At 33.8% G+C, this 22,630-nt stretch overlaps 1 protein-coding gene across 1 annotated transcript in view; it reads left to right on the plus strand.

The window, feature by feature from the left end:
* LOC145673046 (uncharacterized) overlaps positions 1-21,064 on the plus strand; it is a 106,654-nt gene extending 85,590 nt beyond the window's left edge. Inside the window, exons 11-15 of the mRNA XM_081742383.1 lie at positions 3,490-3,524; positions 4,749-4,848; positions 14,538-14,736; positions 17,295-17,375; positions 20,763-21,064. Coding sequence (XP_081598509.1) covers positions 3,490-3,524; positions 4,749-4,848; positions 14,538-14,736; positions 17,295-17,375; positions 20,763-20,929 — 582 coding nt within the window. The 3' untranslated portion in view covers positions 20,930-21,064. The remainder of the gene's footprint in view (positions 1-3,489; positions 3,525-4,748; positions 4,849-14,537; positions 14,737-17,294; positions 17,376-20,762) is intronic.
* The last annotated feature ends 1,566 nt before the right edge of the window (positions 21,065-22,630 follow it).

Consider the following 22,630-nt stretch of genomic DNA (forward strand, 5'->3'; position numbering starts at 1 on the left):
AAATCTTTATAAATATGTTTGAGGGGTGTAAAAATTAATCGAAAAGATTTTTTTTCATGGAAGAACACCTACGGATAGACAATTGGGGGGGTGCGTAATGGACATAAGGGGGGGCACCACTGATTAATACTTCTCCAACACAAAGCACTGGGACTTCTTATAGTATCAAAAAACTAGATCATTTTAAATGAAAACTGATTTTAATATCTATGACTAATTTTAAGGAAATAAAAAAAAACTTAATGGTGGGAAGTTTGTGCAACTTTTAACATCAAAACTAATTTTGTAAAAATTGAAAATGGAAATATATAAAACAATAATTTTGTCTTTTACTACATAAATGAGCGAACTCAAATAGCTAAATATAGGTTAAAGATGTTCGAGAACAAAGCTTAAAGAATAAACATGATACGAACCCAAAACAAACAAACAAATGAAAGTAGTAGATTGTAAATGAGAAATGTACAAAATACTGCATCGTACAACATATAGGCCTACTTATCAACCGACAAGTGATTAGACGGAGATGTGTAACAGTAGTGAGACACATTGCTGCATAGAAAATTTACACGATATGTGCAGAGTATTTATTGACATGTATTAAAAAAAAACTCATCAGACAAGAAGAAAATGGAATACTAGGATAGGAAGGTAAGAAAGTAGGGAAATATAAATCAGGTCATGGTCCATGGCAGACTCTTCAAACTTTTCTTAACTTGTTTCTCTGAGAAAAGAAAATCATTCCTGTTTTAAGCTTATTCAATGATTCTAATCTCCCTGGCATAGTCTTGGTTAAAGCATATCTATTTTTTATAAATTGTATCTTTTTATACATCTTTTTAGTTGCTCATTGGCTCAAATGCTTTAAGTACTTTTTGCCTCAACTCCCTAGAGTTTCAAAAACGTATTTTTTGTCTTGCTCAACCCTGTATTAACCCTAGGAATACCAAAGGGGTGGGGACTCGGAGACCCACAAATTATTTTTGTTACATTTCTAATTGCATAAAAAATCTAAAAAAAAGATATTGTCAAGCTTGACCCCATTCATCATAAAACATACTTGTTTAGCTTTTAGTGTTTTGTTTTTTCTATTTAAAAATAAAGGAAGTGCTGTGGGCCCCTTGGTAGTACTAAGGGGCCATTCACCGCATACGCTAACTGTTACATTCCAGTGTTTTGGCTGTTTATTTCACTTTCCTTTGAAACAAATTTCGTATTACAACATGCAGGGGCACTCTGAGCTATTATTCTGGTGCAGTGTTGCCAACTGCATATTATGAAAATTTAGTATATACTTTTTTCTGATTTTTTTGGCATCTAAATTTTTATTTTCTATTAGTTTATTCCTTCAAACCTGCCAATTTATATTATAATCAGACACACACACACACACACACACACACACACACACACATATATATATATATATATATATATATATATATATATATATATATATATATATATATATATATATATATAAAGAGAGAGAATCAAGTTTCAATAATTATTGGAAAGAACTAAGCTGCTGCACATCTGGTGTTATCAAGCATTTTTAATCATAGAAGCTGCAAGCAGCAGCCTGCAACTGAAGACGTATATTTCATAGAAAATTGTCAGTTCCGTTATTCTGTGACTGTGATTGTTTGTGGGAATCTGCAGCAGCATTGGAACAATGGCAAATCGTGCTCTTCGCCAAAGTTCAATTAAGAAAGAACTTAAAGAACTTTTAACTGAATCTGACATAGGAGGTAGTGAGCTCGAATATAGCAAGGTGGAAATAACCCTGTCAGGTTTGGATGCAAAAGACAGCGTTTTGAACATTTTATTTCATAACAAATGGAACAAATGGAAGCAGTGGTACGTTTTTTGTAATGAATCTCTTGTAATATTCAAGATGTTGTAGTGGTGTTAGTTTACAAAACTGACAGATAAGTCATAGCTTGTTTGCTTACGTTTGACATGTTCAGCCCATACGTGCAAAAATCTGACGTTGTGCTACTAGAAAAATTGTAACTTACGTTGTGTTGGTAACACAACACTGCTTCTGTGGTGACATCCACTATAGTGTCCAATGAACGTCTCTCACACTGTTTATCTTTTCGCGGAAACAAAATTTGAAAGAATTTCGTCCTTCCAAGGATAACCAGGTTGAAATTATAAAAGATTAATCCTGAATTCATTGGAATACTGAAGTATACCCCACTCTTCCCCATTGTATTCCACTTTACTGCACCACCACCAAAATGCTTTTAGAAACCGCCTTTGTACACATATTACACTGAAACTAAGTCTCTATTGATCTTTTTGATAGTTTTGCTACAGAAACAAATAAAATAAATAGGTCATAGTTACTGACATAAATAAAAAATGGTAACTTAAACAATTACACACAGAGAATAAAAATATATGATGTATTAGACATCCCAAGTTCATATCAAAAAAGATAAATTATTTTCCGTGACAAATAATGACCTTTATACTGTGGGCCCCCACCCCACCCGTTGGTGTTCCATGTAACCCAAAAATACCTTGGTGTTCCTAGGGTTAATTGGAAATGAACAACAAGGATGTATTACTATTATTAAGTACGTATTCTGCCTGTCGGCAGATTCCAAGACTAATGAGGGTTTTTCTTTGTTAGATTAGGGTCTGGAAATGTTTCTTCATTTTCATTTTCAACTTCCTCTTTTAACTACCGATATTTTATTACATTTTTCAAATCATCGATTAGTTGTGATCTTTTCTTTATCTTCGTTTTTCTTTCATATTTTTCTCTATGGTGTTATGAAGGAGACAACTTCTTTCCCAATATGTGTTCAATCCAACTGACCTTCGTACAAAGAATCCGGAGCTAAAAGCGTCCTCTTCTCTCCTATTCGTTTTAAAACATCTTCGTTTGTTGCCATTTCCATTCATTTTATCTTTTTAATTTTTCTCTACACCACAAACTCTCTAAATATTTATTCTCTGACTTCTGTTATGCCCAATACTCCATATATAACAACTGACCAAGTTCTTCCTTAGCCCAATATTAAGGCTGGTAGTTAAGAGTGATCTTTTCTTGTTGAATGCCTCTTTGACTACGGCAATTCTTAACCTTATATCTTTGGTGCAGTAAACGTCTCTCGTTAAAACACAGACGTTTCCAGTCATTTGAAATGATCGACCTTTTTATTGTTCTACTCTGTTTCGAAAGGGTGTGTTTACACAGGACATTCTCATGACTTTCTAACGTTGATTTCCATTCAATATAGTTTACCAATGTCAACTATTTTATCCATCACCTCCTGTAGCCTCTCTTCGGTTCTAGCTATAATGACCGTAACATCTGCACACCTGACTTTGTTAATGATCTATTATTCAAAGTAGCTATAAAAATAAAGAATAGAATTAGTAAAAACACAAGAAATATAAAATTTAAAAGTTTATATTTATGTAATATTTTGTGTTTTGTCCTCATTACAAATTATTTTAATTTCTTTTCAGACCAGCAACATGTCTGTTGGGAGAACAAGTGTCAGGTAGGTTTTCACCAATTTTCGTTCCTTTCGGGTAATTCAGATTTATACACTAATTGATCAATACTGACTTCAAGAATATCTCAGAGAGGACATATCTCCCCCTTATAACGCTTCCTACTACGAAGATGACAAAAATTTAATACATTTGTGGTTGGCATAGAGGCTTTATATTTCAGGTCAACGGATCTCTGCTTGGAGTGATCTTATTTTGAAAGTTTACGTATCTTATACTACTATGTTTTGTTTAGTTATGAACACTACACAATGTTACACATAAAATGACTCCTCTAGGAAGAAGTCTAAAATTTCAAACTTCTAACTTACGGAAAGTGTAATATTTTAATTTCTTTTAAAAATCAAGTTTGTGAGTTCTTGATTTTCAATTCTAAAAAGACGGATTTAGATTCACAAGATTACAAAAATATTTCTTACAATATGAAATAAATAGTATTTCTAAACATTCGACATTACTATTAGAAAGCATTGAAACATTTCTAGAACTTATCAGCTAAATGAAGATCGTTACCTATTGGAACAGAAATGTTGGTGTTGTTGACACAGTGTGAGGCAACTGAACACTTATTTGTATTGAGAGGCACCCCTCTCTAACCTCAAAAGCTAGAAATAAGCGTGATAGGATCCTATTCTATATGGTCTAGTGAAGGGCGCCCATATTGTGGTTTCCAGGGGGGGCAAGTATAAGCGACGTTTCAAAAATAGTTTCAAATTTTGCTGTAACTAATGTAAAAATTCTATTGGATTTTCGATATTCTGAAGTACAATTTCCTCTAGGGGGCAAGCGCCCCACCTTGCCCCCCTGATGGGCGCCCTTGGGTCTAGTAGAAGCCTTGTGGACTTCGTGAGTTTCAATGGAAAAAATGTAACTTGAATATAGATAGTTTATTATCCAGATTTTCAGTGGTAAATCTTATCAAACAAATTGCTAAAGCGGGCATTGATTTGGAAGAATATTAACATATAGCTTATACTAGAGATTTTGTTTAATTTTCTATTAAGTTACCTAATGATTAAATGAAATTAACTCAAACATAATTTTTCCATCATTTTGGCAGGGTTATAATTTATAAGGACAGGTTTTTGCACATATGTTTACTTGAAACTTCCCTCCTATTATTTCAAGCAATCGACCTAAACATTATATTTCAACACTCTTTGTAAATACTAATTTAAGTAATTTATTTCCGAATAATTTGTTTTGGATAGTTTTGGAGATATTAAGGAAATTCCTCGATTGAAAACTGTTCCAGAAGAACCAATTGAAGGGCCTTTACAACCTGTTAAGGATCGGCCACCAACTCCTGTGGTAAGTCGAATATTAAATAGTGAATTTTGTCATTGTTTTTAGTGTAGTAAATGGATTGCGATCCTTTCATTCTCGATGTTATCAAATATATTAAATTGTAAATCAGAATCCAGGCATCTTATCAATGCTCAAAAATTATTGATTGGGTTCAAACACTACTTTGTAAACCAAGACAGTCAGGATCTTACGAAGCACATTGGTATGGCAAAAGGCAAATTTAAACAAGAATTAGGGAAAACATTAGAGACTTGAAAGAAGAGGACGGTAACTAGAGGTTCATCAAATCATCTAAATATTTCAATATAACCATAATAGGTTTGATACACATTTTCTGCACAAATCAGTGACAAATATAGAAACAAAAAAATATATTTGAATTGTATATTGTTCGCACTATATTTTATTCACTGTCCATGCAGACCAAGGTAGGACTATTATAAGTAAGTAGCACGATATAATTGTAGAAAGCTTTGTTAATAAATAGTGACATTGGTAATTTTTATCATAAAATGGGTATTTTACAATTTTGAATTTTAGTTGTACAATAGCTGGCAACATTGATGCATAATGCGCAAAGTAAAACGGCGGTTTAAGAAATAACACAGTTGTCAGAAAAATGTAGCTGTAGAAATAGGAATGTAACTATTCCACTTGCGTAGGTACGAGCATTCGTTTTATACACAATACAGAAATTGTTTCATTTATATTGAGTCGAATTTGACTGTGGCACTTACCTAGCAAATGCTGTGTTTCTACTAGTGGTTGGGTTCGATCTGCAGGCCTCCTCTGCTGATTATTGTCTGGCATCGAAGTTTCCATTGCAGGAGACTGCGTTGCAACTGGACCATGGATATTACATCCCAGTAGCGTAGCCAGGATTTTTGTTTGGAGGGGGCCTTGCCGCGGAAGATTTAGTTTTAATAATAACAATAATAATGCTTACATTTTTCTTCTTTAAATATTTCTTTGTTATTTCTCGATTGCTATTTTTGCACATTTTCTTCGCCAAAATTACCACCACTACTTTCTTTTCTTTTTCGTTCTACCCATCTTTCTAAAACGTTTTTCGAGCCATTATCTGAATTAATATCTTGTTTAGATTTTTCTCCATTGTTTTCTAGTTTTTTTTTTTTTTTGCACATTTTCCTCACCGAAATTAGAACAATTGTCTTTTTTTTTTCGCTTTTAACCACTTTTGTAAAACATTTTCCGACATTTCACGATTGCAATTGTGTTTTATTTTGACATCCTAAACACGTCTAACTCAAGTAAATCTTCTGAACTGACAGACCAAAATACAGACATATAGAAATAATAAAGACAACATTGGGGAACAGAGCTTGTCTAGGAACTGCTTAGTGACATATTTTGTTTTGAAATAGAGTACATGGAAGGCAATTGTTTGTTTCGAAACAAAATTACAAGCATCAAAGTAACAAAATAAGTTGTTGGAACCATTGGGGGCGGGGGCTCGGTCCCCCTGGGCCCCTCCCTTCTCTACGCCACTGTTGCATCCCACTCCTCCTTACAGGCTTTTCACAGGCCGGAGACGGTGCAGACTTCACGATGGGACAGGCGCCGCTTGAGGATTCCAAAAGCCCCATAATCCATTGGGCTGGAATTTCGACTCTTGACAGGGGTGTCAAAGAAGGAAATTGCCGAAATTCCAGTTTCCTATTCTATACATTGGACAGAATTCCAGCATTTTCTCCGCATGTCTGGTTGCCTTGTGTAGGTGAAGTTCAACTTGGTTCACATCTTTATAACTATCGTCACAGTCATAAGCGTAAATATCTATCGACGATTAAAATTGTACTAAAACACTATCGACCACATCCTCAAGTTTTATTTGGCATAGTCGGAGTAGTTCGAAATTTTCCTACCAGGTAGTAGAGTGACAAGTTGATAGTTGCCTGTAGCGCAGAAAAAAGCATTATGTGTCCTACAATGCAAGTTAGTCGGTCCATTGTGAGTTTCGTACAAAATTTTGCATAGAATTACTATCAAAGAACTTAATTCACAAGTGGTATCAACAATTTAAAAAAAAACAGGATGCATTTGCAAGGGAAATTCGTCTGGTTGGCCTGCTACGTCTGAGGCAGATGTCGAGGGAGTTCGAGCTTGTTTCCAGCGTAGCCCTCAAAAGTCTACACCGAGCTAATAGAGTACTTCAAATGTTTCGAACAATTATGTGGCGCACAATTCTCAAGCGTTTACAAATATATCCCTAAGGAATGCAAGTGTTAAAGCATTTTAACACTTAATGATTGCACGTCTCGCAAATAATTTTGTGAGCCATTGCAAGAGTTGTACCGTGGCAATTATTTTTTGAAGAAACCGTGATTCCGTGGTGAGGCTACGTTCCATGTGACGCGAAGAGTGAACGAACAAAATGTTCCCATCTGGAACTCTGAGAAGCCTCATAAAATCGTCGAAATTGTGTGCGATTCACCAAAATCGAATGAGATTTTGCGTTATTTCATCTTCCAAAGTCTACTGTCCGTTCTTCTTTCCCGAATAAACTGTGACTGGAGAATGAATTTCTACACATACTTATTTCGTTGCTTATGCTGCCTAAACATGACAGTGCGAACTTTATAAGTGGATGAACTCTCTTGTTAAGAGGTACCTTAATGAGAGAATGTCACATCGCTGGATTGGGAGAGCTGCTCACAACAAACAACAGCTCTTATGTTAGCTATCAAGATAACTAGACATAAAACTCATGCGATTCTTTCTGTAGGGACATCTCAAAGATATACAAACCATTTCTACTTCAAAATGTTCGTGAATTGCAAGAGTGCATTACTCCTGCAGTGCAGTGCTGAAACAGGTCTGAGAGCAATTTGATTATCGATTTGGTATGTTCAGGGTAACAAAGAGGGCTCACATTGAGCATTTTTGAGTATTACAATTACAATGTAATGAGTACTGTATTACAATTTTTACCACTAAAGCTTCGACAATTACAGTACTCATGCGTTAAAATTTTAAGTAATTTGCTTAATTAATAATAATAAAATATATATGGAGTTGAAATTGTTCAAATCATTTTGAAACATCCTGTATGTGAAGTCATGAAATTAAAATAATTGTTAAAAGCTTTGAAAAACAATCTTTAATAATAATAATAATAATAATAATAATAATAATAATAATAATAATAATAATATAATGTATGTGTCTGTGTATCTGTCATAGCTTTTCGCGTAGAAAGGAATGACATATAGAGCCACGAAATTTACTTACACGGGTAAATCTTCACTAGATATATTTCGCCTACGAAACAGTTTTTACGAATTTCGGCACAGGGGGGGGGGGAAGAATTACAGGGGACCAAAACGTATGCATAAAAAAAGATGATAAATAATTAGATTTAGAATTCTCGAGTTACGTGACCACTCGAGACAATGTCTTTAATGAACTTATGTACCCCCAGACAAAAGACGCCGAGCTGCAGACCTACTTTACCTGTTTAAAATTATCAATGGTAAAATTGATTCTGTATTTTTACTATCACAGATTAATTTTTCAGTTTCTCTCCGGCGAATTCGTTCTCTTAATTTGCTAACTTACGAGACACCTAGATTATCAATTGTAAAACGCTTCTTGTTTTATAGACTAGCACATGATATAATACATTGCTAACAGGATGTAATATTTTTACTGCTGAACAAAACTTTAGAACTCAGCTAAAGAGAACATTATAAATTTAGAGGTGTATTTTTGTTTGTATTTTTTTATTTTTTTATTGTTTGTTTTTTTATTTTTTATTTTTTATTGTTATGTTGATCAGTTTCAGACAATTGGCTTAATGCTGTATGAAACTGTGAATAAATAAATAAATAAATAAATAAATACCTTGGACGGTGCCGGATATTAGTATCAAATTCGGTTTCCGAGATCGCTGAGATAAATAGTAACACTCTCGACACCGTTCAAATCAAACTTTAGCCCCATTGTCATGACTCTTTGGGGATTGGGAAAAATAACATATTTAAAATGACCGAGATTAGTGTCGAGTCCATACTTTTTCTTATCACTAAACTGACTGGTGACAGCCCTGATCACATTTTGAGCCCAAGTTTACCCAAGAAGGAACGTGGCAGCCAATCCGGGAACTGAGAGGGACAATGCCAAAGGCATGGCTCTTCTATTTCACTGATATTGAGGACAACGCTGAAGGCGTTGCTATTTATTTATTACACTCATATTTATTTATTTATTACACTCATATTGACTCATATTTATTTATTACACTCAGTGATTTATTTATTTATTTATTTATTTATTACATTCATTGACTCATTTATTTATTTATTATACTCATATTGACTCATTTTTTATTTATTTATTACATTCATACTGACTCATATTTATTTATTACACTCATTGACTCATTTATTTATTTATTATACTCATATTGATAGGTGAATTGCTCTTCATTATTTATTTCACTCACTTCATTGCCTTCAAATATATTTTAGTGCATAAACCTTATCCTCCCATGCAGTGTGCGAATTAGAATATCTATATTGGGCATGGACGCCCGAAGGTAGGGGCAGGGTGGGGCTCGGGCCCCCCTCTGGCTCACGAAAACAAATTAAATGTCTTAAAATTTTCTTAATACAAACAAAAAAAGAAAACGTAATATAGCAACCAGGGAGATAGGCCCCTCCCTAGAAAATTTTCTTCGGGAGCCCATGATATTGGGGGGCGGTAAAATTAGGACGTAAAGTCTGAAGGAGCAATAATTCAAAATGAGACAATAATCCCTTACCCACCACCACCACACACACATATATAAATATGACATCTGTAATAAATAAGATATTTATTAATTCAATAAATCTAGACAATAACTGTGTACTTATATGTTATCTGACATGCAAACGCCACACCTAACCTTTTCTGAATGTGTTTAAATGTTGTACTCACCCTTGTGCTCGTAGTTCTCAAGGGTTTATTTACTTAATAATTCAGCCCGAGCGATAGCCATGATCACAAGCATATGTTAATTTTTCCACTCATATTGAAATCTTCCACTTTGCGTTATTACACACAGCTTGCAAAAGAAAACCTACGTCAGTATTATGAAAACCACTAAAATTATTAGTTAAACAGGACATACTTTTAAAAAAATCTAGGTATTAGCCTATCATATGAGAAATGGATTTTTGGCTGGTCCCGATGTCTGGCATCAAGGTCAAATCGAAGGCCAAATATTTAAAAACTGTCAATTCAAATTTGGAGCTTGTGCTTTTACTTCCCGATAAAGCTGTGCTTTTCATGCTTTTTGTTCTCTCCGAATATCGATTCCGTGACGAAGCTCAGGAAGTCAACACTTACAATCAAGACTTACTTTACTCTTAGGTTACAGATGAATTGATTCACTATGCACTACGTTATTCAAATAGGACTAGCTCAGGAGAGTAATGCTCCCGGAAGTAGGAACCAAAAACACAGTTCTGATTGGTTGGCGTTATTCATTTCTTGCCACATGGCATTCAAATACCAGAAATCAAACAGTTGTTGTTGTCGGTCTTTGTAGCCGAGTGAGCTAACGCTATATGCGAGTAACAAAAATCTCTTTTGGCGTGAGTTCAAACCTGGCCTGAGGAGTTTTTTTTACATTTTTTTTTGCATTTTTATAACACTTTTTAAATTAAATAATATGAAAATAATACTCAAAAAACTGATTTACTTACTTTTGTGCAGATAAGTAGTAGTAGTAGTAGGAACGGGTTAGAAGCCCCGCAGGGCTCGTTTTGTTCCCCTTGTACTCCATGATACATGTATAAATTTTGTGACCAACTTAAAACAACTGGCTAGGATAGCGCGAAAAACAGCTGGCTAGAGTAGCGCGCGAAAAAACGTACTTCCGGAAGCATTACTCTCCCGAGCGGGTCTTATTCAAATAAAGTAAAACATTATATTGACGTTTTTCAGACAACATTATTGGCGTAGACAGCAAACTGTACAGCGGAAAGAAAGATGGAAAAATGAAGGGTTAACTTTAAAACGCCCGCTCCAGTTGAAGTGCTTATACAAACACGGACAGGCAGTCGTATGAACAAATGCTGAAACAAATCTTCGATTATGCGCTTACTCACTTTCATTAACATATTTGCTCATTAGGGGCGAATCCCCAGCGTGTACGTTAGCATATAGTTACGAGAGAATACCTATACCTATCTCAGATTTTGAGTACAGTTTCAAAAGTTCATTTCCGTAAACTGTAAAAGACAGTAATTACTTTGCTAATTACCACAAATTAAATGCAACTTTTGAGTTTCATCACATAAACTATTTTGGAATGAGGACCATGTGCTAACAAAGAATACACTGGAAAATGAAATATAACAAAAATTAAAATAAGATGATAATCAATACAAATGAAGAGGATGAATATGACATGTCCAAACTTCGTCAAGTATGGTGGAAGAAGCTATTTGTTTACTTCTTGGCCAACCGCTAAGAACATTTATAAGTCCATATATGACTTTGTTATACGCAATTAGTACATTCAAATTGAAGGGTGTGAGGCAAGAACATGGTAACGCACAATTTTGCAATAGCTGCGTTTTGCAGCACCCGATAGAGAGCAACGAATACCGCTTCGTTTAATCTTGTCCGTTTAATCCTTCATCTATAGTCTTATGTGAAAAATCAGCTTTCCGACTTTGAATTGTGCAGCAGAAAACCTCGAATTTCTTAAAATAATAAACTTGTGGGCTACCATGTTCTTGCCTCACACTCTTCGATTCACGAACGATGACGAACTGAAGGGTACGAAGGTACGGTTGCAAGTAACAACCGTAGTCATAATAATATAGTTCAACTAAACAAAGTTGAAAATAGTGAGTAATTAGTTGCTAAGTAGAAATGACCAAAACTGAATAGTTTACACCGCTCATTTCGAAATATAGATTAAACTTACAAGAAATGACAAAAATCAGTTAAATTTGGCGTTATACTAAACATAGTTTGGGGGGGGGGGGTGAAGCGAGCATCCCCGGTGGGGATACTTCAGCTGACTTCTTTGGGGGGAACAAAATGTGATTGAGGGGGAAATCCCCTCATCTACCCCGGTAATTCGCACCCTGCTCCCGTATGAGGAACGAGTATTTTAGCTAATGTATTCATAAAAAGCACTAAGGAGGAGAGAATACGTCCGTCTTCCTCTGTTTGAGGGCTCTAGCAAACCACTTTCCTAATATCCTTAAAATCTTCAGCCTTCAAATTTAATAAAAGTGTCGTATTAGGAGCTATAGCCCTATTTTCTCCTTTTTAGTGTATTTTATAAATGCATTGTTTTTATAAGTTATTATAACAGTTGTTTTTAGTGCCTGTGTTATGTTTTCTCTATATTCTGGTAACTAATTTATTTATACTCGCATCGATGTCCTTTTGTTCCACCGATATATATATTTTTCTCCTTCAGTATGTTTTTCTTCATAGCTATCGTGTAAGTGCCTCATATACACATAAGGTATTTACAGTGATGGATGAAAGCATACTAAAGGAAATGAATAAACACACTTAGTACTCAAGACGATCAAGATCTTGTCATTAAAATGAAGGAAAGAAACATCAAGTTACATACACAAATTTGTTTTTGTACATATTATATATATATATATATATATATATATATATATATATATATATATATATATATATATATATATATATATATATATATATATATATATATATATATATGTGTGTGTGTGTGTGTGTGTGTGTGTGTGTGTGTGTTACAGTTTCGGCTATGTAACATTATCTGAGGAAGGCTATGTTACATAGCCGAAGCTATACACATATATAACATAGGTATTTTTAAAATATATTATATACACTGCTTTGGTAAGTGTAAAGAGAAACGTTACACAGAGTTTTATTAGTAAAAAATTGTTTGTGTATCATTATGAGCATATTAAACATTTTAGATTTTAGCAATGATCTCTGTAAGATCTGACTCTACAGGAAACTATAAACTCATCAAAATTATTTTCCAATTTCAACTTCCTTTCCTAATAATTTGAAAATCTTTTTCGCTGGAACCTTTATGAGAACACTTTCAAGGAGTGGGTTAGGGAATCTGAAGGATTAAATAACAAATCTATTGTGAATGAAACGAATGCTCTTACCCACGAAAGCGGAATATATTTCTGTTTCTATAGCTATATTTTTTCTGATAGCTGCGTTATTTCGAGAACCTCCACGTTATTTTGAACATTTTTCTTTTTTATCAATGGTGCCAGCTTATATGTGCTGAATAACTGAACTTTAAAATTATAAATAACGTATCCATTTTATAATTTAAAAAATACCAATCTATGATGTCACTGTTTGTTAACAAAGTTTTCTATAATTATATTGCATTTCTTATTTATAGTGCCTAGGTCTGCACAATAACAAAAAAAGTCATACGTTATCTCCGGTTCGGTTCCCGGTGGGAGAGCATAAAAAATTTAATTTCACAATCATTCATTTTTGTTAATCATCCTAGTCCATTAGTGTAAACGGCATAACTAAAAAAAGATACCTAGCAGAAGAAGTAAGAAGAAAAGAGAAGAGAAACATTAAATGAAAAGAATTAGTAAGGGAAAAAAGTACGGAGAAAAGGAAATTTAAAGACAGATAGTAAGTTAAAAGGCAGGGAAAAAGAATAAGATAGCCAGGGAAGAAGCAGGATGAAGAAAAATAAAAAGGGGTAGTGAGGGGAGAAGTAGGGAGGAAAGAAGGGGAAAAAGAAAAAAGATAGCCAGAGGAAGAAGTAGGGAGAGAAGAAAAGAAAAATTTAATGAATAAAGATCGCTAGGGGAAGAAGTAGGAAGAAGAAAAATAAAAAAATGATAGGCAGGGAAAAAAGTACAGTGTAGGTAGAAAAGAAGAGAAAATTAGGAAAAGATAACCAGGGGAAGAAAGAAGAGAAAAGTTTTTAAAAACATAGCCAGGGAAAGAAGAAAAAAAAACTTTTAAATTAAAAAAAAAAAAAAAAGAAAGAAAAATAGGAGAAACTGAAGCGTCCAAGTGGGCACCATGCTAGAATGTAGAATTGTGTGGTTATATATTAGTATTACAAAGCTGAAAGTAGATGAATTGGTTAGTAGCGGAAAATCTTGTCTTTTCTCTTTGCTTCTTCCTCTCCTTATCGTGCGAAGTGTTTTATCGAAAGTGCTTATAATGCTTCTTTGTTTAAAGTATGTTCTTACAAGAAATAAAGTTCGCTTACAAAAAAAAAAAAAAAAAAAAAAAAAAAAAGAAAAGAAAAGAAAAAGTGATGGTGGAAGATTCGGAAGTTACCTATGTTAAGTCTCCAATACAACATAACATCTAATTAGAAAATGAAATCTTTCAGTTTAACGTCTCACGATTATCCCCTTTATAGGCCTACTCTGATGGAAAAATTGGTAGAATGAGAATGTAGATGGAAACGAGAGTACTCTAGAAAATCCACAGACACGATGTTGTCAACCAAACACAAACTTACTTCACCGGGGATCGAACTAGGAAACCCATACATTAGAAACGCTCTATTACTGAGCCACCATGTCCCCAATATCTAGTTAGAGTCCTGGTTGCCATGCTTGTATAATTATTTGTCTAATTTCATATTAATAGCTGAAATGAGTATCTCCATGTCAGATATCCCTTCTTCAAGCTTAATATCTTCTTTGCAGCCATCTTTAAGAAGTCTGAGTGATGCATTTACTTTACCCGATGTCAAAGAATTGAAAGAAGTTCAAGCACCGGTTGCTACAAACAAGTTGAAAGAGGAAAAACGACTTCATATCACAATGAAGTACCTTTCTAGGAAGGTGGTTGTCAAGGCTGAAAAGAAGGTTATGGAAATGATGGGTACACAGAAACTCACATCAGGTAAATATATTGTACATAAAATTGTGTTCCTTACAGTTTATAGGTAGAGCTAGGTTGAATAATTGAGCGTCCGGAATCGAGTCTCACTACTGGTTTATTTACAAATCCTCCAATAGATTACTATAGTATTCACAAATACTAGTATACAATTCTTTAGCGTGCTACGTGAGAGGTTGTAGGAATCGCTCTACTCCACTGCAAGTAGAGGGGTTTAACGTTCCCGTCAAGGCTCCGCTGGAAACCAGGCCGAGTTATAGTAGGATTCTCCCACTGCTCTGCTGCAAGCAGCAAAGAGAGGTAAAGACTAAGAACCGTTACCTCCGCTGCAAGCTAAGGCTTTGGGGGAAGGGTAGGTACCTCCTAGCAAGGATGTTATAAAATAGAGGATCTGCCCATACAACAAAATCGTAAAGCCATACGTCACAGCTACGCCACACCTACACTGCCCACTCCGCGCCACTAAGATCGCAATGTTTCAAGCCAACAATCATGGCGCAAACGAGAGTAGCCAATCAGATGTGCCGGCTCAGACGATGCTCGGTTGTTTATTGGCTTCATTAAGTTCATATGATGAAGATACGTATGGTCAGATCCTCAATTTTATAACATCCTTGCCTCCTAGACTCCACTGCAAGTCTAATGAGGAGGAGGCCAATCCAAGACTGGTGAAGATCTGCCAGCTACGTCCCGTCATATAGGCGTCCTGGCGGCGGTGGCGCTGCTGCTCCCATGTCATCATGTGGTTCGTAGGAGGCGCTGGTAGTCTGTCGTTTGCTTCTAGTGGAGTGTAGCACTCTGTCGTAAATCCATGTGGTGATATTTACAAACATGAGCGTGAAGTATTGTTTGTATACAGAAGCATGTGGTACATTACAATATAGTAATGTTAAATTAGGCTCTGTAGCTTAACTAAACCTTAAAATAAAATGAGAGTTATATAGAGTCTATGTGGAAATTCTAACTAATAAAGTTAGTCTATTTGAATAGCAACATATTTTCTAGCATAATCGTCACACTTAATATATCTTTTCGAAAAAGATAAGAAGGCGACTATTAGAAATTTTTAAGTCGGAACGAATATTTTAGACAGAAACTCAGTGACTGCTGCTCCACCACAGAATAGGTATCGACTAGACACTAGAAGACAGGCGTACCATCCTAAGTGGTGTTACTACAGCTTTTCTCCACAATAGTTAGAGCAAAAATTATGAAATGCGACGACCATGCCATGGATTTTTTAATACTAATTTTTCAGTTGGACAAATAAAAGTGTAACGATTATGCCAGAAAATACGGTAATTTGTAGAGATTTTTAAGTGATTTGTGATAGTAGGCAATTAAAAGTTAATTTCAGAGATCAGAAGGTTTCAACTGCACTAAGTCCATCATCTATAGTAAATCAGCCATATAGATTCTTCAAGATTGTTGATTTGAAATTTAGCGTTCCGTTCAGCACCGAGGCTATATGAGACATGGACCTATAGCTTAATGTGGAATCCAAACCACATGAGGTCCCATCGGGTCTCCCGCATCGAAGGCGCCTACATTAACCATATATCCAAGAGGTAGTTTCTTATAATTCTTCAAGAGATTAAATACTAATTGATTAAATCGGATTTAAAATTTCTTTACAGCACCGAGGCTGTATATAAGATAGGATCTAATTGCAAAAATTGAGATCCGAACCATTATTTGGGCTTCTAACTGACTAATGCATATTGTGATTAGAAACGTAATTTGAAAATTCTTATCGGTGCCAGAAAGATGCATGATAAATTTATAGGTGCAGCTCATATTTCAGACAGGATCGTAACACTTTACAACTGACAAACTGAAGACTTTGAAGCACATTAAGAGAGAGGGAAAAGACTGGATTTCGTTATTTGTATATTATAAAAGTGTACATTGACATTCCAAAAATATCAGTGCAATATAGCTTAGTAGAGCATAAATATATTTTATTATAAGAATGCAAAATATCAGCGTAACACAACTTAAAACAAAATTATAAAAAATATATTTTAATATAAATAACTAACATGGAGACCATAAATTATATTTCAACATATATGGTAAATGTAAAACTGAAAAGCAGTACAACATAAAAAATCACAAGATTACTCTAAAACAGCAGTTTCCAACTGGATTCACTATAATATCAGAGTTCATTGTTTTCCTCCTCAGTAAACCACACGGAAGAAACAAGGAGCTGGCAGGAAATCTAGCATATAGTTTTACAGGCATGTTATTTAGCGGATCCATCACTACGCGGACACAGTAAGCACTTGTTTATTTCATTCCGCCATCTCATCCCCTCCCTTCCTTTGCTCTGCTTATTCCCTCTACTCTTCTTCCGATCGTAAATGCATGTTCCTACGTCATTCAGCAGCCAGTTGGAGATGACTGCTCTACGACTTCTTTATTCTTATACCTTAGTTTTTAGTTTTCGTTATAAAGTTTAGATAAATATGTTGAGTGAAACATTACTACAAAGTTAATGTAAAATTGGCAATCAACTATCAACATTAAACACAACGAAAATTTTTATTTTCTTTTAGAAATCTCTCTTACTGATTATCCATCGACTAGCAGCGCTATTTCGGATAGAAGAGACAGCAGTCTTACTCCAAATATCAAAGGTAATTATCATAATACAGTATTTCTTTATGTAAGTCAATTAAAGGAAGTCGTGCACTTATTATTATTATTGTCATTTTTAAAAAGAAAATTTTGATATCTATCTCTCTTCAGAAAGCGTTGTAACATCTCAAAGGACTATATAAGTTCTCCCGAGATCGAGGGAAAAGCATTCTCTCCCTTAACTGACAGCAAGAAATTCTAAACTTACGATGTTTATTAAATTAAGGATATTAACATAAAAAATGAAAGAATTTTATTTCCAATTGTAATTTTGATTTATGGAAGGAGAAAGTAATTTAGCATTGGTGTACAGAATAGCTTAATTTGAATTAAAAATCATAACATAAACTTATTTTCCATTCAAATAAGCATTATATGGAAAGAATATTGTCACATTTATCTCCTCGAGGAAAGGTTGGAATATTTATAAAATCTGTTTTTGCTGCGTAAAAGGTGTTAAGTCCAAAAATCATAAATCTTAGTCCCTTGATAAAGATTGGGATTGAATGTTTTCTGTTTGTGTAAAGTCTTTTTTTTTTGTTTTTGTTTTTTAAAGGATAAAAACGCTTTACACTGCTGGCGAAGTGTTGACTGTTTTAAATCTCTGCATAAATTGTTCCCCCACAAAGCATTATAAAAAAGGTTTTTAAGTTCAAACTTTTAGAACATATTGGACTTAACACCTTTTACGCAGCAAACACAGAAATATGTTCAAGAGCAGCATTATCTATTCTTACAAAACCTATAAGTTAAACATTTTTTCTTTAACTAAAAGTATCAAACTTAAGACAGTTTATACTTTATTACTTTCAAAGTGAGAATTGGGATCCATTTTTCAGTATGTGATGTGACGCTCGTCTTGCTAATAGAATCTTGTTTCTGTGAAAATTCTTATAACAATATTATCACTAAAGACAAATAGTTGTTACTAAATAAAACACCGAAGCTGGCAGGCAAAATAAATTTAAGAAATGGCAGCTTGTATTGCAAAATAAATAAATAGGTAAAATAAATAAATAAATAAATAAACCATTTACCAAAAGCCCATATTAAATATGACTGTATTATGTCTATAGAGTACGCCAAACAATTTCCCCCCCTGTTGATGTTAACATGGTACGAAACTGTTTTAAATCTATTAGGTTAAAAGTTAGGCCTACATGGTTGTATCAAGATAAATGGTGCACCCTATATATCTGGAGAGGAGCATTGAATTCCATATCTCACACTTGAACTGGATTCCACGATAACGGAAAGCAATGGGATTTGTATCTCCAGCAAAAAGATTAACAAAACTTAAAGAGGTAGCCATAAAATGGCGAATGTTGACAATGAAAATAATAAATAGCATTTATTCACAATATCTTGTAAAAGAAAAAAGGAAAATATGGCATTTTGCCACAACTTCTGATCCTTAATTACTATCTGTAAAGATGTCAATGCAGAATAAAGTTACATGTAATGACACTATCGGTGGATCCATTATATCAAAATTAAATGTTGGTATATTAAAATTTTGTGAATGGTATCACACAAAATTAGTAATAAAAATCTTTCTAGATCAGAATTACTCTTGGTATAACGATAGCTCATCACTTGGCACAATGATTACAATTTGGAAATTCTGGAAATTAGATCTAAGATAGGAAATAAAAATCATACACTTCATATTTTCGTATTAGATGCATAAGATTTGCAGACGATATGGCACTTGTTGCAGAATCTGAAAAGAAAATCAATAAAATGTTAGAAAAAAATAAGGAAGGGCTTTGAAGAATATGGGATGAAAATAAATGTTAGAAAGACAGAAGCCAAGGTGATTGGAACGAAGGGGTCTGTGTCAAATATAGAAGTAGGAGGGGAGAAAATAGAACAAGTGAATAGTTTTCGATATCTGGGTAGTATTCTTAGTAATAATATGAATTGCGAACGTGAAATAAAAGCAAGGATAGGAATGCGAAAGAAGCCTTTAGGAGGAAAAAGTCTGTTTTGTGGGACCTTGAATAAAGAGTTGAAAAAAAGACTCATAAAATGCTTCATGTAAAGTGTTGTACTGTATGAGGCAGAAACGTGGACAATACCTAAAAGTGATGAAAATCGACTGGAAGCATTCGAAATGTGAGTGTGGAGAAGGATGGAAAGAATTAGTTGGGTCGAGCGGAAAACGAATGAAAGTGTGTTAGAAATGGTGGGGGAGCAAAGAACACTTTTAGATATTATTAAGAAGATTAAGAGAAACTGGTTGGTACATTGCCTAAGAAGAAATTATATTATGAGGGACGTCCTAGAGGGTATGGTGGCGGGAAAGAGAGGTAGGGAGCGAAGGAGTCTACAATTGATGGATGATATAAAAACAGATAGATCATACGTGAGGACGAAGAGATTAGCAGAGTGCTGTGGAGGCTGGAAGCTTCTCAGCTGCGGTAGGTGACCTGCCAATAAAGGCAGAATACCTATGATGATGATGATGATCATATTTTCATATCAAAACAAAAATATTCTAAATCTGCTTCTAGTCGAAGATCTCAAAGTAAATTTCAAGTAGTACCACTGTTGTTTAGATTCATAACTTTTGTCTAATACTAGTTTTAGTATTTGTGAACCAAATTCACTTCGTCAAGTAAGGTGTTTGAGGGCGATCTGATTTTTTTAAGAATAAAAATGCAGGTTTTATAGTTACTTTTTTCAAAGTTTGTATCTCACCTCTAGTTGATCTAAACAAATGAAACAAGGAGCAAAATACTCAGAATGAAGCAGTGATCAGATCATAATTTATTTGGTTTACGTTCATTGAAGGAAACGAGCCTCAGAGAAGAGGAGGAGAGGGAGCAAAAAGTGAAAAAAAATTATCAGTATTTTAAGATCGTGTTACCTTATTCGTTCTCTTTCATCCTCAGTCCGCTAAAGCAAGGACGTTTCGGAAATCTGATAAATATACCTGTTTGTTGGAAACGAAGTGTTTGCTCTTCAAACATTGCATCTAAAGCTATAATAATAAATTAATTCTGTAGCATGAATTTTAACCAAAATAAACCCCTCTTCTTATTTTGATTAAATATTTTTTTTTTCATGGAAAGCGATAAAAAGGTAACAAGTAGAAAAAATATGTATTAACTATTAAGTGAAACCGAGAACATTGATTTTGATAGATAAAATATGAATCACGTTAATGCATTTAGACCAAGATGACTGTATATAGTTACTTGGTCACTAAAGGGTTTACCTGAAAGTAAATAAATTTTGTTAATTGATCTCCAAAGAAACCAATTACATAATTTATTAAATGTAAACTATGCATTTTTCTCTTTGTGATATGTTATTTGTCCTACGTTATTAATAAATGTCCAAAAAATTGATATAATGAATTGCTCTCCTTTTTATTGCAGAGGTGAAAGCGAAGGAGATTGTGAACCTATTAACCAATTTCGCAAAATCATCCACAGATGATATGTTGTCTGCTCTTCGCCAAAGCCATGTACTCCAATGGATGACCGATGTGTTGGTTTACAACGTACTGAAAGAAATTGCTGCTGAAAGCAAGATAGCCTCCTGAAGGAATTCAGTCTTCATATATTTTTACTTTTAGACTTCCCTTTTTATTTTTTTGAAAATATTATATTTTATAAAAGCCCTATTTTTGACTTTAATGTCATACCTTTTGTAAATTTAATTTGTATTAAATGAATTTGTATACTATTCTGGTCTAGTAATTAAATTTTTACATTATGTTTATAATTATAGGCATGTACAACAATTTCTTACTAAATTATTAAAAATTGTACTACTATATTATATACCATGTTATATAATATTATATATATATATATATATATATATATATATATATATATATATATATATATATATATATATATATATAGTAATATTATATAACATGTTTTCAGTACAATTAATACTGTGTAAGTGTAGTAATACTATATAAAATACTATGCTGTAGTTATATAATATAGTATTATATATAATAATACAGTATTAATTGTACTGAAAATATGTTACTGCTTTATATACAGGGTATTTATAAATTCACATTAAAGAATTCTATCGTACGATATTTTGAAAGTAGTATTTTAGATATGAGAATTGAGGAAATCTATTTTTAAAAAAATCTGCAAATACATGACTACATTATTTGAAGGTAAGCTATACATATTATATATCATTATCTTACTTACTTCCGTTATGCAAACACTAAAAATAACAATAAAAACCAAGGTTACTAGAGAACAGGTTGCCTCTTATCCATGCTGCACGGTCATAGGCTGTCCTGGAATGACGTCACGTATAGACCCGTGAAGCGCGCAAAAAATTGTCGTCTGTTTTTTTCCCGTTTAAGAATAAGGAAGAGAGTCTTCGCGTGAGAAGCCTATACAGAATTAACGTTACATAGTAAAATACTTTTTTGTTACTTGCATGCAGAGTCAAACTTAAGTGTATGTAATTTACTACAAAGAATAATGATCAAAAAGAGAATTTATAATAATTGTGTTTTAGATAATAGTCGATTGTTAGAAACCTTACCTCACTGGACAAGTTTCCTTTTTTTCTTTCTTTCTTTCTTCCGCTTGTCCTGGAAGCTTCCGTCTCATTTTACAGAAACCTTAACACTTTTCTGTTTTGCCAAACTATTCAGAAAGTTAATTTTGGCAAATGTTTTCATTCGCACAAATGTAGTCACTATTTCAGAATTCAGGTTAGTATTACTGCCACAAATAATTCCCTTCAGACATTTCATGGTATCTTTTCCCCTACGCACTGTTCTTCCATGGTATAATGAAAATTGTTTTTCTTTATCTTTTACACACGAAAGCCATTCTTCAGTGGGCTGTGTGAAATGGCCATGAGACAAGCTCTGAATCAGGGGTGTAGCCAGCAAGTTTATCTAGGAGGGGCCCGTCATTTTTTTTAGGGAAGGGCAGCTACAATTTACAAAGCCAAAATATGTGTTACAGTTATTGATTTTGAGGCCTGAAAAAACTGAAATTTTTTGTTTCCGTTTGGAAAACTAAAAACACCTTTTTCTTAGCTTCTGTTTTTGCTTTTTGTCCATAAATATTATGTACCAGGTAGATTTTTATAATACTTAACAAAGAACTACAGCTCCGGACCAAACGTTGTGCCTTTGTGTATAACTATTACAATTTATACCCTTGTATACAGAATCTATCTACATAAGACTGATTTTCTTTGAAATTTCACTTAATTTCTTTGAGATTTCCTGACAAAAATATTTATT

Source organism: Thermobia domestica, chromosome 16, assembly GCF_964235325.1.
Source record: "Thermobia domestica chromosome 16, izTheDome1.hap1.1, whole genome shotgun sequence".
NCBI classification, from domain to species: Eukaryota; Metazoa; Arthropoda; class Insecta; order Zygentoma; family Lepismatidae; genus Thermobia; species Thermobia domestica.